The 15,952-nt window shown below is 40.8% G+C and overlaps 1 protein-coding gene across 1 annotated transcript in view; it reads right to left on the bottom strand.

Moving 5' to 3' along the window:
• Positions 1 to 15,952, bottom strand: part of lrp1bb (low density lipoprotein receptor-related protein 1Bb) — a 259,062-nt gene that overhangs the window by 152,738 nt on the left and 90,372 nt on the right. The window contains exon 3 of the mRNA XM_026144138.2: positions 12,532 to 12,669. Coding sequence (XP_025999923.2) covers positions 12,532 to 12,669 — 138 coding nt within the window. The remainder of the gene's footprint in view (positions 1 to 12,531; positions 12,670 to 15,952) is intronic.

The following is a 15,952-nucleotide window of genomic DNA, read 5'->3' as shown; positions in this document are numbered from 1 at the left end:
TACGAACACAATGATTCTAGCAATTGCACAAAATTAATTCCATCTGTTTTCACATCATGCTTCACTTAAAAACACTGTTTGCATCCCAGAGGAGGCTCAGTCTGTTTAGTTTGTTATGATCCTCTCAGATTCAGGATTTTTTGAACTTTTTCATAATTTGCAACGCTGAGGTATATTTGGTGGAACGAGCAAATCACGGTCCAGGTCTAATGGATTGTTTTAAAATAATTGAAAAGCTGATTCCACTTGTACGTCCGCTCATCAGTCCAACACAAAGGCATGCCTCCGCCCGCTCCGCTAGCCCAGCAGAAGTTTCTCACAGCCTCCACTCTCCAACACACAGATGGCAGAGTATGAATGATGAGTGTGGCACTGTTCCTTTGCCAATACTGCCAACAAGTCTCACCACGGGCACGAGAAGACTTACCCGAGGCTGAAAGTCAGAACGCCCCATCTGGCATAATTACGGCCTCCCTTTAGGGATCGCGGTGGCCTTTCCCCGAAACGTCTTTGCAGTGAGGGCCTGTATGTAACGCAGGACCAAATGTAGACACGTCTAACGCAAAAGGTAAAAGCGTAGTTGGCTCAAGGACCTTTTCGTGATTTTCTAAGCTTAAATTAGGATCTTCGCCTGTTACTCGTCTGTCGCTGTGGTTGGTATCCTCTAGGTGGCAAGAGTGACAAGATTGATTCCACAGCAGTGAAATTGGGTCATATATTCTCTCAGGTTCAAACATTCAAGAAGCGTGCAGGGGAAATAACATTTGTGCAAGATGTGCCGTGACTGCAGTGACACGATTTATTGACAAGTCTTTAGAAAGTTATCTGGGAAGCTTAAGTGTGTCAGCTTTGATGTGACGTGGAGTTGTCCGGGTGGCGCAGAAGGTGGAATTTTCCCTAGAAATTGAGAGATAAATGCACTTACACTGTAGCTGCTTGGTTGTTTTATCCAAATGTAATCCTGCATCTCAAACTAGGGCTCAAATGTGACAGTAAACGTCGTTAATCCCTCAAAGCACAATTTGCTGAGAGATTTGGGAACTGGTGCGCAGCCAGGCTTCTGACATGCCCTTAAATATTGGAGGAAACGTCTCGGGTGTGTGTGTCAAAATCTTCTAGCAAACAATGAAATTTTAATTCTAAACACTCCTGAGGAAGATTATCTGCTGTAATAGTATTTGATGACACCAGATTGTTTCCTCGCATTAGAGGGAGCAATGATATGACTGACAATATCTCGCCAGGCTGTAGAATAACAAAGTGAGACGCATGAAATATTGATTGCAGATATCTGCAGTTGTTTACATATTGTGTTGTGGGCCTGACAGTCGCTTGTAACTAAAAAAAAACCCCAAAAAGAAACCTGACACGGGACTTGAGATTCCTTGAAGCCTCCAAATCATCAAATGCACGTATCTTTAGCAGATGTTTGGAGAGAAAATTACCAGCTCATATTTTCTGGTAAAGTGAGTACAGCGTGGCAGGGTAACACTGAAAGGACTGCCGTAGCACAGCAGACAGGAAAGTGATCACTTTGACTACTTACTGCAAATGTTCCATCCATTAGAGGGGCAAAAATTTAATAAATATGCTAATATGTTACAGTCTATGAGGCTGGATGGCAGGACATTTCCAACCTACTGAGAAACGCTGAAAATATGGAGCCGTGTTGGTGGCGAGTCGTTTTGGAACAAGAGCATCACTTATCACAGACTCCTTCACCCTGGAGAAAAGTGTTTGTTTGTTTGTTTGGGTTGTTGTAATGAAAAGTTAATCAAGTGAGATAATTGAACGTTGTTCAGAAACAGAGGGTGGGAGGAGAGATCATGTTTGACACTGTTTATTCTTTAAAAAAGCTTCATCACCAGAAAATATAGGAAAAAAATGGATGCAAATATTTTCAGGATTAGTCCAAGATGCTGATCTCAGTAACAGATTTGAAATGCTCGAGAAAAGAGACAAAGAGGAGAGACGATACGCACGTTTCTTTCTTCTGCTTTCAGCCAGTGTAAGTCTGAAAGCAACATTAACTCAATAACTCACATCGGTGCGCAGAGGGCAAACGCATCGCCTTTGACAAGTTGTGCTATGACACAGAAATCATCGCTGCATAAAAGTGCAGATTACCCTTACGTAGCAGAAATAGATTTATATATTTGGGAATCAAATGCATTAAAGAGCTTGTCAGAGCGCCGGGAGAGGCATCCGCACCTCGTCACTGTAACGCTCAGAGGATGATTCCTGCCGACGGACACAGACTGAGACGGGCACAGGTTCACTCACAGTCCAATCAAATCTGCACTCCACTGAAAGCAATTTGTAACAATGTTTATTAGTTATTACAAATTTAAATCATTTGACGTCATTTGTTTCCACAGACCAGAGCCCATATATCTCTGCCACATGCCTCATTTTCAGACAGAAGCAGGGATGTAAGGCCTGAACCTTAAAGTCTGGGTGCAGCCTGACCCTGAAATCATTCAAACTTCACCTGAAACCGAAGAAGCAAGGAGCCCAGGTCTGATTTAAACAAAGGATGAGAGGATTGGCAGTCAGTGAGGACTTAGAGCATTGGCGTCAAACTCTGGCCCGTGGGCCAAATTTGGCCCGCAGCCTAATTACATTTGGCCCACGAAGCCATACCAAACGACTATCAGAGCTGGCCTACTGGTATTATACAGCTAATATATAAATTGTTTAGTATTAAGCTTTGCTTGTTCCATATTCAGTTTTTCAGCAAAACGTGTTTGAGTCCATAAGAAAAGATTCATTCTTATATCTGGAGCAATAAATATATTTCAATAAATATTAACGTTAGCCCGCGACTTTGTTCCAGATTTGAATTTTGGCCCACTGTGTATTTGAGTTTGACACCCCTGATGTAGAGGGTTCAGTCTGCATTTAGATATTATCATATTAATAATAATTTGAAGGCTAATTTAAGTCTATAAAAATATTCTCAGCGTGGATAATAAAAGTGTTAGTTGTGGTTCTAACATTTCAAAGGTCTTATTTATAGGTGTCACTTATCTGGAAATAGTAATAAAAACATATTTTGCTTGTCTAAGTAACAGAGAGACTGCAGAGGCATTCAATCCCAAGAACGTTGTTCTGTCTCTTAATTAACTGCATGAGCTGATATCCTCGTGCAACCAACTAGTATATATGTAGCACATCTGTATTTTTGTGTGTATAGCAATACAAACATCTGCATACTTCACTTATTTGTACATAATCTGTACATAACTAGTCCCACCTTTTACACTATCTTTATCTGTACATAATCTGCTCCTATTGCACTTCTGATTAGATGCAAACTGTATTTCGTTGCCCTGTATTTATACATGTGTAATAACAATAAAGTTATTAAAGCTGTGCACAAAATGCACATTTGCAAAGGGGTAAAATGGCACAGCACAGCACACAAAGTTAAACGAAGCAAACTGTAAAAGTAAATATTATTTGATCCTATTTTCTGACACAAATAATGGATGGTACATCCTGGCAACCTCATGACTCACCATGGGAACTAGTGGGTGTCAGCTGTATCCATTACTTTTAATTGGCCCTTGGAAACAGTGTAATCTGTGTTATATACAGCGCTTTTGTGTATGCCTGTGATTTCTACATTTGCAGCATGTTTCAAATGTACTTTTGAGTTTCTGTGCTTGACTTGTGTTTCTGTATTTCAAGTTTTTTCCCATCTGCATCACATTTGATGGAGTTTGCTGTATTTGCAGAGCATTTCTGCATTTGCTGGAGTTTTCTATGTTTGCCCCTTATAGCTGTATTTGGTCGTGCTTTCTCCATTTGATTGGATCCTCTCGAGCTGCAGTGTGTTGAGCACTCCAGGAAGAAATTGAGAGAAATCACTTCACCGCTATCTTTTATCCCCAACATCTCTTGAGCTGCTGGACCTCACGACTGCCTCCCCAAACCTCCTAAAAATCAAACTCATCAGTCTGTTGCTCTTTTAGCAACACACATAACCCAATTCATGTATCTGTCTTTGCCAAACATCAAACACAAGTGAGCGGCTTTTTTGTTGTTCCGTGAAACATTCTTTGGTGAGCAAAAATAGCACAGGACCCAGCATGCACCGAGCACAGTAGCCAGACATGACAGCCAATAAGTTATTTCTGTTGTTTCCCCAACAAATTAACAATAACTAGCTCCAGCTGAGGTTATTACATTACAGCAGCTTGAAATAATAATCACCAGCTTAACCCTCAGCCTACCACAGACTACAGTTTTTAAAATATCTCCCATGTATTCATTACAATGGTTTATACGTTTAATAAACCTTTTGTAAAGACTGCTTATTGTTGTTTTTAAGACAGTATTTTGGCTTTCTGGATGATCTCAGTCAAACATTAAGTCTAACTATAAACTGTCAGTAACAGGCAGGCTGTCAGTCGTTCAGTTCAATAAAGATTTATTTATATAGCACCAAATCATAACAGCAGCCGCACAGGTGCTTTATATTGTAAGGTAAGGACCTTACAATAATTCAGAGAAACGCCAACATTCATATGACCCCCTATGAGCAAGCACTTTGGCGACAGTGGGAAGGAAAAACTCCCTTTTAACAGGAAGAAACCTCCAGCAGAACCAGGCTGAGGGAGGGGCGGGGCATTAGCCAAGGCCAATTAGGGGTCATGGCAGACGATCAGATTATTCAGGTAATCTGAATACATTTTCTTATAACCTCTCGGTCTCGCCGCAGTTTTATTGAAGTTTTTTGACAAAAGCAGAATCTAAGGATGGTAAAAAATTAAAAACTCGCTATAACAATTTTTATTTGAATGCAGATGACATAAATAACATGATACTAACACAATATTTTCTTTCTCGATAGACTGTAACCTGTCCAGGTTGTACCCCACCTTTCACCACCGAGGCAACCGCCACATATGATCACGCCCACTCAAGACGTTGTGTGAGATTCCACCGGAGGCGCCGTCTGAAGCCTCGCAGCAGCTCTTTGGTTAAAATAGCACCCAGTCTACTTTTTATGGAACCTGCATCACCTTCCACACAGCAGGTGAGGAGAGAAGGAAGAACAACGCAGGAAACGTATAGAGAAGCTTCAGAACTTTCAAAATAAAAGATTCTGGAACACTCCTGGCTTATCTGTGCGAGAGATGTGACGTTAAAGATACACACCCAGTGTGTTAGCCATCGGGGACGGGTTCATTTTTCATGGGAGAAGTTACAATAATGCATTAAGCTTAATGTTATTCTGTTGTCTTGATTGATGCAGCAGTTTATACATAAGCCTCGCTGAAACAGAAGGATTAAAATCTGCATATTTTAACAAATGCAGATTCATATAGAGATAATTACACAATATAAATATTGTACTACACATTACACATTATGAATGACACATGAGACAGATGACACAGAACGCTGATCTTTCCCTAAGAGAACATAGGCTTAGCACAAAGGAGAGAAATTGAGACCCGGCAAACTTTCCTAGTGGGGGCAAAGCTGAGAATCGGAGCCCACAGAAGGATGATATGGAAGAGTGAGAAGCAGCACTGTGTGCCAGCAGTGGGGGAAATGATTGAAGAAGCTCTTTCACTGGCAATGAGAGATTCAGCACATGCATGGCAGATTAAACAGAACGCTATATTAGAGTAGGGCCTGACTGCTGCATGTGTATTCAGTATGTGAATGAAGTTATTGGGGGACTTATGCTGTCTGAGCTAGCTTCACAGGGCTCCACTGAGACCGGGATCTCAACAAAGCATGAATTATATCTATTGTGTGCTGTTTTTGATATTCAAATTGACCTGTTTTCCGTCTGACTATTTTTTCTGCGCCGCACTTTGTTATCAACAAATGAACCGATTTGGCTGTAAATGTCAAGTAATGATGAGCTATTACTAAATAAGGCTGTTGATGATTAATGTAATGGTGTGGGTCGAGATTGCTCTGGGATAAATGTAGCAAAGTACTTGTTAATGTGTCGCTTAAATGTCAGTGGAAGTAAAAGACGTCGGGAACCGCCTGTCCTCCTATAGGCACATCTCTTTGAGAGCAGCTCAGATTATTTGAAAGCATTTATTGTAAAGGAACCTGTGCAGCTCTGGACAAATAGCGATATATTGCGTTATAACAAGTGAACTGTTGTCTAATACTAATTTGTACCACAAGATGGTGGCAGGTGTAGAAGAACAAGCAAACAATGCCCGTCATCCACAGCATCAACTCCCAGAAAGAAACCATGAAACTCAGAACTATACAAGAATGCATCACAGCAGCTTCCTACTGCTGGAGACAGCTGGAGACTAAAGGACTAAATGAGAATGGGAAGATCAAAGCTTTTAATGCTAATGTTTGCCATGTAGCAACAGCTTCCAAAGGGAGACCATTGTCTGTTATTACCGACTGCTCCGGGTTTCCACCAGAGGATTTGTTGAGACTGTAGCTAACCACTTGCTGTGACTTAGCTTGCAGCAGTAATACAATCATTAGAGTGATTAGCATTTCATAGCTATCAACCAAGCTTGCACAGGGTTCACAGAGCTGGAGCCTATCCCAGCTGTCATATGGCAAAATACCAGGTACACTCTGAACAGGTGGCCAGTCCATCATGTGGCCAATACAGAGAGACAGACAACCATTCACTTGCATCCCCACTTTTAGAATCCCCAGTTAATCTGAATAAGATGTCTTTGGACTGCCAGAGAGCATAAACACTCCCCACAGCAGGGCTCCAGCCCACCACACATCCTGCACCCACAACCCTCCTACTGTAAAAGTGCTAACCTGTTAAATGCATTGCCACTTTAAATCGATATACAAAATACTGCTTCAGGCTTTGTGCTGCTTTTGCATGAAGGAGGGAATAATAACAACTCATCCTAGCATCTAATTTTACTGGAGAGTATTGCATCACAATTTACGTGTATGCAAATCCCGTTTTATTGTATGCTCACGATGTGTACAGCCAAGGGCACATGATGGGCAAACACTGAAATCGATCCCATTACTCTGCGTCCGTGTTCATATGATTATTTTTGGTCACCTGTGTCTGAGTCATTAAACCTTCAGCTGATTTTGTCTTGATGGGAAAAATATGTACATTAAAGTTTTGTTAGGCAGAGGGTTTGATTTCTCAGAATGTTTCAGTCTATGGATCAATCGATCAACGCTGTCTCAATAAGCTACAAAAGATAACATCCAATTTAAAAAAAGCTCATCCTCAGAACTCAGACAATAGCTAAGGAAGGCATTAATCTGACAAAACAAGACTTTCTAATCAAATTGAAACCAATTTCAGAATTTGAACTCAAAATATAAACAAACTGTTGAGATGAATGGCAAACAAAGCGTGAGGAAAAGGTCGCCGGCTGTTACTTTTTGGTTACGTTACTGTACTTTATGTAGACATCGACACAGCAGCGGCAGCACTGAGCTGGCATCAGTCTATCGATGATCTTTGATGACGCTGCTGTTAATGTGTCATCAAGTGTCAAATCTGCCTGCGAGATGAAACGCACCAACCAAAGAGTTTAAAAGTGATGCTTCTCTTAAACTGCTTGAAACAGGCAAAGACAAAAATAATCACTGTGATATTAAGCATGATTTCATTTCTGAATAATAATATTTAACATAAACATAAATGGATAGAACTTTACTTCGGCTTTAAGCCTTTTGTCTTTTTCACCACATTCATTTAAAGAAGAGAGCGTTCGCTTTCTGGGACCGCTCTAAAGATAACATATGAAGCCACAAGTTGAATTCTGTTTATTTAAGTCTGACATTTGTCTTCCTCAGTGCAAACAGCAGAGACTTCAGAGACTAACGGCACAACCGTGAGCATACGATTAAGAATGAGCAGGTTTCCTGAAGGTGAGCTAAAAGAGTTTGGTGGTTTTCCATATGGGCACCTTCATACCGAGGCCTCCCGGGACGTCGGCATGTATATTCATAAGAGGTGGGCAGGAAAGGCAGGGGAAAAAAGTTTTAAGAAACACAGCTGGCTGCCTAAAACTTCTCTTTGGTGACCTCAATTTCTCCTGCTTGCCGATGAGTCGGGTGTGTCCGTGTGGGACTGAGCATCCTGTACAGTGTAAACACAGACGAAGCATAACGGCTTATGTCATTGCAAAAAGGCAAGTTTAAAAAAGGAAAAGACAGAAGGAAATGTGAAAAATAATGAATGCATTAATTATTTAATAAATCGATGTATTTTTCATGCAGGACTGATTTATTCACTGAGAAAGAATCGTTCTTTTTATTCCTTGAGGCCAGGATGTATTCAAAGCAGCCGACAGCACGGCTGCATTAAGAGGTGAAGTGTTTGTAGTCCGATCACACGCTCTTACACAAACTATCAGATAGTGCCTTCTGAAGGAATTTACAACACAAAGATGCCACGAAACATGTTCACTGATAAATGATGTCCAGCATAACATCAGAGGAGAAACACTAAAACAGCTTAATTTGAAGAAAAGCTCCTTTCAGCTGCTCGCTCACTTTTGAAGAGGTCACCACAGTGGATGAATCAGCATGTTCGATTTTACAGCGCATGCTTTTCCTGACACGAGCTTCCCGTTTATCCGAGTTAGTACCGGGAACACTGAAGGTTGTGACCCCTGAGGTTTGTGTCTCCGGCTGGTCTCGACCCTGGGATTTGTCACGTGTAAGGTAATGTGTTAATAAGGTTTAATGTAGAATTTGTAGCAATAAGCAAATCATTTTGTTTTATATAAAAATATAAATTTTTTATGTAATTTTATTTTTGTAGCGATTCATTTAATGTTAAACATGGATAACTCAAGACAACAATAACAAACAAGCATCATGTTTCATCATATTTGCTGATTTTGTATCATCAAGTTACCTGTTAACTCATAAGCAGCGTCGGTCAAGTTACTTGAAAATGGTAATTAGTTACTAATTACTGATTACTTCTCCCAGAAAGTAATCCTGTTACTTTACTGATTACTTATTTTCAAAAGTAATTAGCTACTTTATTACTTTTAAAAACATGATACACAACCTGAATATGTAATAAAGCAACAGACCTTTCAGCTGTTTTTCTGCATAATCAATCATATAAAATTAAATCAAATGAAAAAGTCTATTTTTTAAAAATTGTTTTATTAGTTTTCATCTTTTAACTTCATGCATCGAACGAAAATTAAATTACATGCAACTGTCTCTGACTGGAAGAAATGTGTTTAACATGTAAACCTATTTCCTGCATATTCCAGCACATAAAATAATTTATGTGTGTGTGTGTTTACTTATAGATTCAAGTAAAACACAGTAAAAAATAAATAAAATCAAAGATTCAGTGTCTCTTAAATCACCCGTTTAGCAGGAGTGGGGTTTGCCCGGGAATAGTAATCCCTTACTTTACAAGTTGAAAAAAGTAATCAGATTACAGTACTAGGTAATCCGATTACTTGTTAACTCATTAACTCACACCTCAAACACATCTTCTGGCGTTACTGCCCATCTGTGCTCATAACTGAAACACTAGTAAATCCAGGTGCATCGTGGGTAGTTCTGATGAGCTACACAGAAACATTCACATGTGCTGTATAAGATTCCTAAACACGCTTCACCTGTTTGCCATCTGTTGTGTTGATGGTGAAAGCAGGCTAATAAAATGTTCTCATTAATGTCAGAGAGAAATTGTGAGACATGAAAAACACAGTGGGAGTGGGGTTTAAAATCCCTGACATCCTGACTCCAACACACTGTTCAGAAACTTGAAATGCAAAGTAGTACATTCAAATTAAGCCACTGCATGAAAGAGTGTGTTTCCGTGCTTCTGGGTGCATTGCCACTTCATGTATCCTGCATTTTTAGCTATAGGAAAAAATAATGTTTTTTAAGTGTCCGTAGGACGCCTTGAAACAATGATCTGTAAAACCACATAATGACTTGTGTAATACACAAAATAAAATAACATGCAGGGGCTCCTTCATATATATAGAAGTCTTTACTGAAGCCCTTAAAAGTTAAGATAAATAATAATTTGGAAAATGGACATAAAGGCTAATTAGATTTGAAATGAGCCAGAAAAGACCAGTCTAAGAATATTACAGGGACTGCTTACTGTAGGAGATACATGGAGTTAATGCATCAGGACCCCATAACACGTCTGTGTGACTGATACTTTCAATGCTTTGTATCTTTTTTTAATTGGCAGAAAAGCTGAATGTTTAAAAATACTTTGTAGTTACTCTTTGTTCTGTACAGTTAAAAAAAGGTTTAAAGCTTTGTTCAAAATGCAGGAAAGTCAAACCGACCACAAAGCCTGCTCATCCACTACTCCTTCCCTTAAACACACTACGCACAGTCATAGAATCAAGTAGAAGATTTAGCAGCTGATAGATTTTTATCACCTTGTCCTCCCAGCATCGATGGATTAACTGCTATTTTTCTGCACTTGTTGACACACTTTAGCACCAGTATGGCAGGAGATACCTGAGCCTGCAAAACCGTCCCTCTGCGCGCTGCTAGTGCTGACTTGAGCATATCTCCCAGGTGGCCTTTTGCATTTTCATTAAGTCTGACATGACACACACACACACACACACACACACACACACACACACACACACACACAACAAAACAGTATCAGACCAGGGGTTTCAGACCCCTCGTTTTAGTTTGCTGTGCAGATAATCGGCAATAACGTGTCATCCCTTAATAGCATTGTGTAGCTCAGAAACACAAGCCAGAGCAGCGAGCTGTGCTGTTACAGCTGGATCGTACTTTTGTTTTCAAGTCCAAACCAAGTCTTATTCTAGCATGAAAATTTAAGCTTTAATGTTAGGTTCCACCTTAAAGATGACAGGTTTAGCCGTTTGTACGACATGTATAAAGAGACAGAAGCTAGCATAACATTAGCTTATAACCAGCTCTTATAGCTAACATTACAGCAGCTGTTCAGAGGTGGGAGGGTTACCTGTCTAATGTGGTGACAACAACTAACTGCCACAATATCAGGAGCTACAACCGGTGGCAGCAGATGGCTGCTGGAAGTTTCTTCCTGTTAAAAGGGAGTTTTTCCTTCCCACTGTCTCCAAGTGCTTTCCCATAGGGGTCGTCTGATTGTTGGGGTTTTCTCTTTATCACTGTAGGGTCTTTACAGTATGATTAAATGAAGCTTCTTGAGGCGACTTTTGTGATTTGATGCCATATAAATAAAACTGAACTGAATGCTTATGGACACTCCCGACTTCAGTTCAGGAGACGAGATTTCAGGTGAGGAGGAAGAGGATACGGTGGAGGTGAGGAAGGAGAATTCAGTTTAATTCAATTTTATTTATACAGCACCAAATCATAACAGTCACCTTGAGGTGCTTTATATTGTAAGGTAGACCCTACAATAATACATACAGAGACAAACCCAACAATCATATGACCCCCTATGGGCAAGCACTTTGGCGACAGTGGGAAGGAAAAACTCCCTTTTAACAGGAAGAAACCTCCAGCAGAACCAGGCTCAGGGAGGGGCGGGGCCATCTGCTGGCACAGGTTAGGAGTGAGGGAAGAGGAAGATGATGAAAATTAAATTTACAAATCCTGCTCATATATAGCTTGAAAGAGCTTTTGTGTCTGCAGATTAAAATTATCTTATAACAGCAACTTATCAGTAGCTTTAGGTGTTTACAGTGTTTTTCCCATTTCCTCTTATTTCTGGAAAAATAATTCTAGCATAATTATGCTGAAGTACAGAGGGCTAAAAAGGGCTTAATTTCAAAAACAACACAATTACTGTTTAGTGTGAGTGTAGAGTTTTGTGCCTCGTGCCAACAACAAGACATTTTCAGTCTTCACAGCTCAGAGTCAGAAGCTACCACTTCCTTGCACCGAGCACTCACACAGAGACAAAGCCCAGCATGACTCTGACTGTCTTACAGGTCAGAAAAGGTGGTGTTTTCAGCCAGACAGCAGCTACTGTTGTGCCAAGACTGCACCAATCATGAGGCAAATGCTGCCTTATCACAGAAGCCAGGTGTCCATAGCAGCTTGGTCCTCTTGCTAAGAAAGTGAGCAACAACAAAAAACTTGTGTACAACACAACACCTGGTGTTACCGTCCCGCTGTTTCTCTTGCCTGCTCTGACAGCGTGGATGATAGAAAGTCACCTTGGCGCAGAGTTTCACCCAAAAAGTTCCAACGTGCCAGCTCGAAGCACTGTTTCACACATTCACGTCTGCAGTTAAAACTTATGGGTTTAACAGTGCACATCGGTTTGAATGTGAAAATTATCCTCAAACTTCCATAATGGAGGAAAAGCACATTTAAATGGCCGTAGTTTAAATAACTAATCTCTAATGCAAAGCAAATTAGCACGAAATAAAAGTGAAGCATTTTCCACAGCTATTATACAAATCCAATACTGACTCAACGGGTAAAGTAAATTCCACAATCTTAATAATCCCAATATGATGAGTGTGATCTGACTAATTACCGCGATAATGAGGATACTTATTAATTTATGTATTCTCAAACCCAAGGCAAAGGGAATGTGAAAACACCGTTAACTCTTACCTCGACAGTGAACTCCTTCATCGTAGCCGTCGTCACAATCTCGAGCTCCGTTACACAGTTTGTTGAAGTGGATGCATTTTTTTGTCCCGGTACACTGCATGTGATTCAGGGGACATCTGATCACCACCTCTCGTGCACCTAAAGCAGCGAGAACAAAAAGACCAACATTTATTTTAACATTATTAATTCATGCTTACTAAATGAACTTTAAGCATAAGGAAAATCATTTACAGTGGAGACAAAAAGGGCCACAGTTAATTAAAACAGCATATTTCATTGTAATCATTTGCATTTCTTGCACGTAATCACTTTTACTGGGTGTTTTTTCCTGCGTCTCCCCAAAATGCTGATACTCCAAGACCTCTTTCACAGGAGGACGAGGAACCTATACATATGCAAATGTCTTTGCACTTCACAGCATTGTTCTTTACACACAACAGATGTTCGCCACACTGCTTTGCAGACACATCGGTGACGTCCTATAACAAACGGCCCGACTCTCGCCGTCAGCCAGCCAAACGGCACGGAGCAGCTGTTTAAGGATTCACGAGGCCCGTAGGTGACCCTCGTTCACGCAGCAGCCACCAGAGCACATAAAACACAGCTGACCAATACACCGGCACAGTAAATGTGTCACAGCACCACCTTAACTACATTGATATCAATTACCAGTGTGCTGTTGCAGGCACTTAATGGGAAGATTTATCGTGCATGTGATGAGATCTGTAACAATCCCCAGAGTCCCCCATCCCGGCACACTCGGACCGCGCTGACCGGATGATTATCTGTCACCTGTCATCCTGTAAAGTTACGAATGCAGCAATTAATGTGGTTGTTCCAAGGAAAGAGCCCTGCAGATTCACACAGGGAACATGTGGACATGTTCGTTTCTTCTCCAAGGATTTTATTACCTTGAAATGGTGACGAGTGATGTTCTTTAATGAATGTGTCTTGGCTTTAAGCCCTTCAAGCGCTGATGATTCCCACTCTTTATGCCACATTTAGGTAAGTCAGCTCTATGTGACCTTGTCTCTGAGAGTTTATATTTCACATGAACAGCAGCCGTGTCAGCTGGGACCCAGAATGTGTTTGGAACACGAGTCCTTCAGATTCAGCTGTCAGAGGCTTCATGGATCTGAAACCTAACTTCCTCTCTACAAGACGGATCTTGAATCTGTAACTCTTCATGTTTAAAACACTGCTAGGGGTTTTGTGCATTCTAGTTATGTACTGAGAAATATAAAATGCACGTACACCTCGTGCATTTGGAAACAACACACTCTCACCTCAAACACATCTCCTTCTGTTGGGCGTTAAATGTGAAGTAAAGCTTTGAGTGGAAACGCTTCAGGACACACGCAGAGAGAGGGACTCGCTGCTCCAGTGTCCATTTGGCTAATTTGCTATTTAACACACAGCTGTAAGGGTCTCTGACAACATATCAGTGTTGTCCTCCTCTGCCTTTCCTTTCTCGCCGCATGGGTTCTAATCTAATGCGATAAGCGGAGGGATGGTGCATGAATATTCAGCGGCTCTGAGCTGTCATACAGGGGAACACAGATGGTCTCTCAATGGCTGAGGTGCCACAACTCCTTTGTGGATTGGCAGCCTACTGTACTACACTGGATGATCGCTTGGAGTGGAATATACAGTAGAGGATTAGGCTTCATCATATATGTTCACTGTAGATTATTAGAAATGAAGACCGTCTCTTTAAGCGCCTGACATCGTCTTTGAAATCACCAAACTAAGTGTCTAAAGGTTCGAACTGAAGAGTGAGATCCACAGAATAAAGCACAAGATTAAAAATTATTAGCCATATTAATCTGTATGAAATAATGTCAGCTGGAATGAGCGTCTGACAAACATAAAACCTTAAACAGAGGAAATGTGCACCCCAGTCAGATGCCAAAAATAAATACAAATAAAAATTGTGTGATAAAGATTAAAGCGTGCAGCTGTGTTACTGTGAGCGGGGCCATACCTGCTGCCACACACTTCTTTCAGAGCAGATATTTAACGTTAAAGTATAATTCATATCACTGATTGATTTCCAGTTAAGCCACAAAGGTGCAAATCAGCACGAGCCCCCTTACTGACATTAACACACCCACTAAGACCTGCTTCCAGGAAAGAAAGGTTCACGTCTGAGCTTCTCACAGGTTTTTATAGAGCGACTGCAGAGCCGAGCGACTGGCCACAGGTTTGTATCATCTCTGGGACAAATCGCTTTAAATACCACATTTATTCACCACAAAAACGTCTGATCTGGCAAAATCATCAATGCATTTTTTCAGGCAACTAGTGAGAGGTGGAAAGAAATGTGATCATTTTCACTGGTCAGCATTACAGATCCATCGGGGTCTCAGCCAAAGACACCAACTGTATTGTTTATTCTGTCTAAGCTGTTAGAGGTTCAGGTGTTACAGGCCTATAAGCTCACCTGTGTGATTTTAGAAAAATATGACCAGAAAAGAGCAAAATTCAATCCCAACGCAAAGTAGTTCATTTAAAATGAAACCACTGCACACTAAACAGCTGCCTGTGTTATTATATGTAAAGACACATACTACTAATAATGAACAGATAACAGATCTGTGGTCAGCATGAAGCTGGACACTCTGGTGACAGTGGCAGAGAAAAGGACACTAAAGAAACTGCTGGACATTATGAACAATGCTGGGCATCCTCTGCACACGGCCATAAACAACCAGAAGAGTCTGTTCAGTGACAGGTTGCTTCTCCCAAAGACAAGAACTAACAGACTTAAAAACTCCTTTGTCCCACACGCCATCAGACTGTTTAACTCCTCTCTGGAGGGGAGAGGGAGGGGAGACAGGAGGACAAAGGAGGGGGGGACAAGCAAGCTGCAGTGCCTCTTCACCTCACTGTGCAATACTTTTGTTAATAGTCAACAGTGCAATAGACCTCAATACTTGAAATGTGCAATTTCACTTGTATTTTTATTCCTATTTATTCTATTTATCCCCTTCGTATATTTTATTTATATGTGTGTGTGTGTGTGTGTGTGTGTGTGTGTGTGTGTGTGTGTGTGTGTGTGTGTGTGTGTGTATAATATTCTGTAACTCTGTAACTTAAAAAGATAAAAATGATTTTTAGCCAAAAGAAAAACATTTTTCAAAATTTCAACCTTGGAAAAATAAATAGCTCAAATTTTTCATCTGTTAAATTTATTCTCATTGACAGAATTTTCCATCTGTTCACTTCTCGTGACTTTTGGCTTTAGACGTAGTGTGAAACTAAATAATGTGGATGGGAACTTGATGAGAGCTTTGGAACCAGGTTAGAGGTCGTGACTAGTCGCTGCTGCATGGAGTTCCAGTCATGGTCCGGATGGTTGAGTCTAGGAAACGTGGCCACCATCAGGCAAAATGACCAGTACAGGAGGGAAATGGTGCGA

The sequence above is a fragment of the Astatotilapia calliptera genome, chromosome 16, assembly GCF_964374335.1.
Source record: "Astatotilapia calliptera chromosome 16, fAstCal68.1, whole genome shotgun sequence".
Lineage (NCBI taxonomy): Eukaryota > Metazoa > Chordata > Actinopteri > Cichliformes > Cichlidae > Astatotilapia > Astatotilapia calliptera.
Note: the sequence above shows the minus strand (reverse complement) of the source record. Positions and strands in the feature narration are given on the sequence as shown.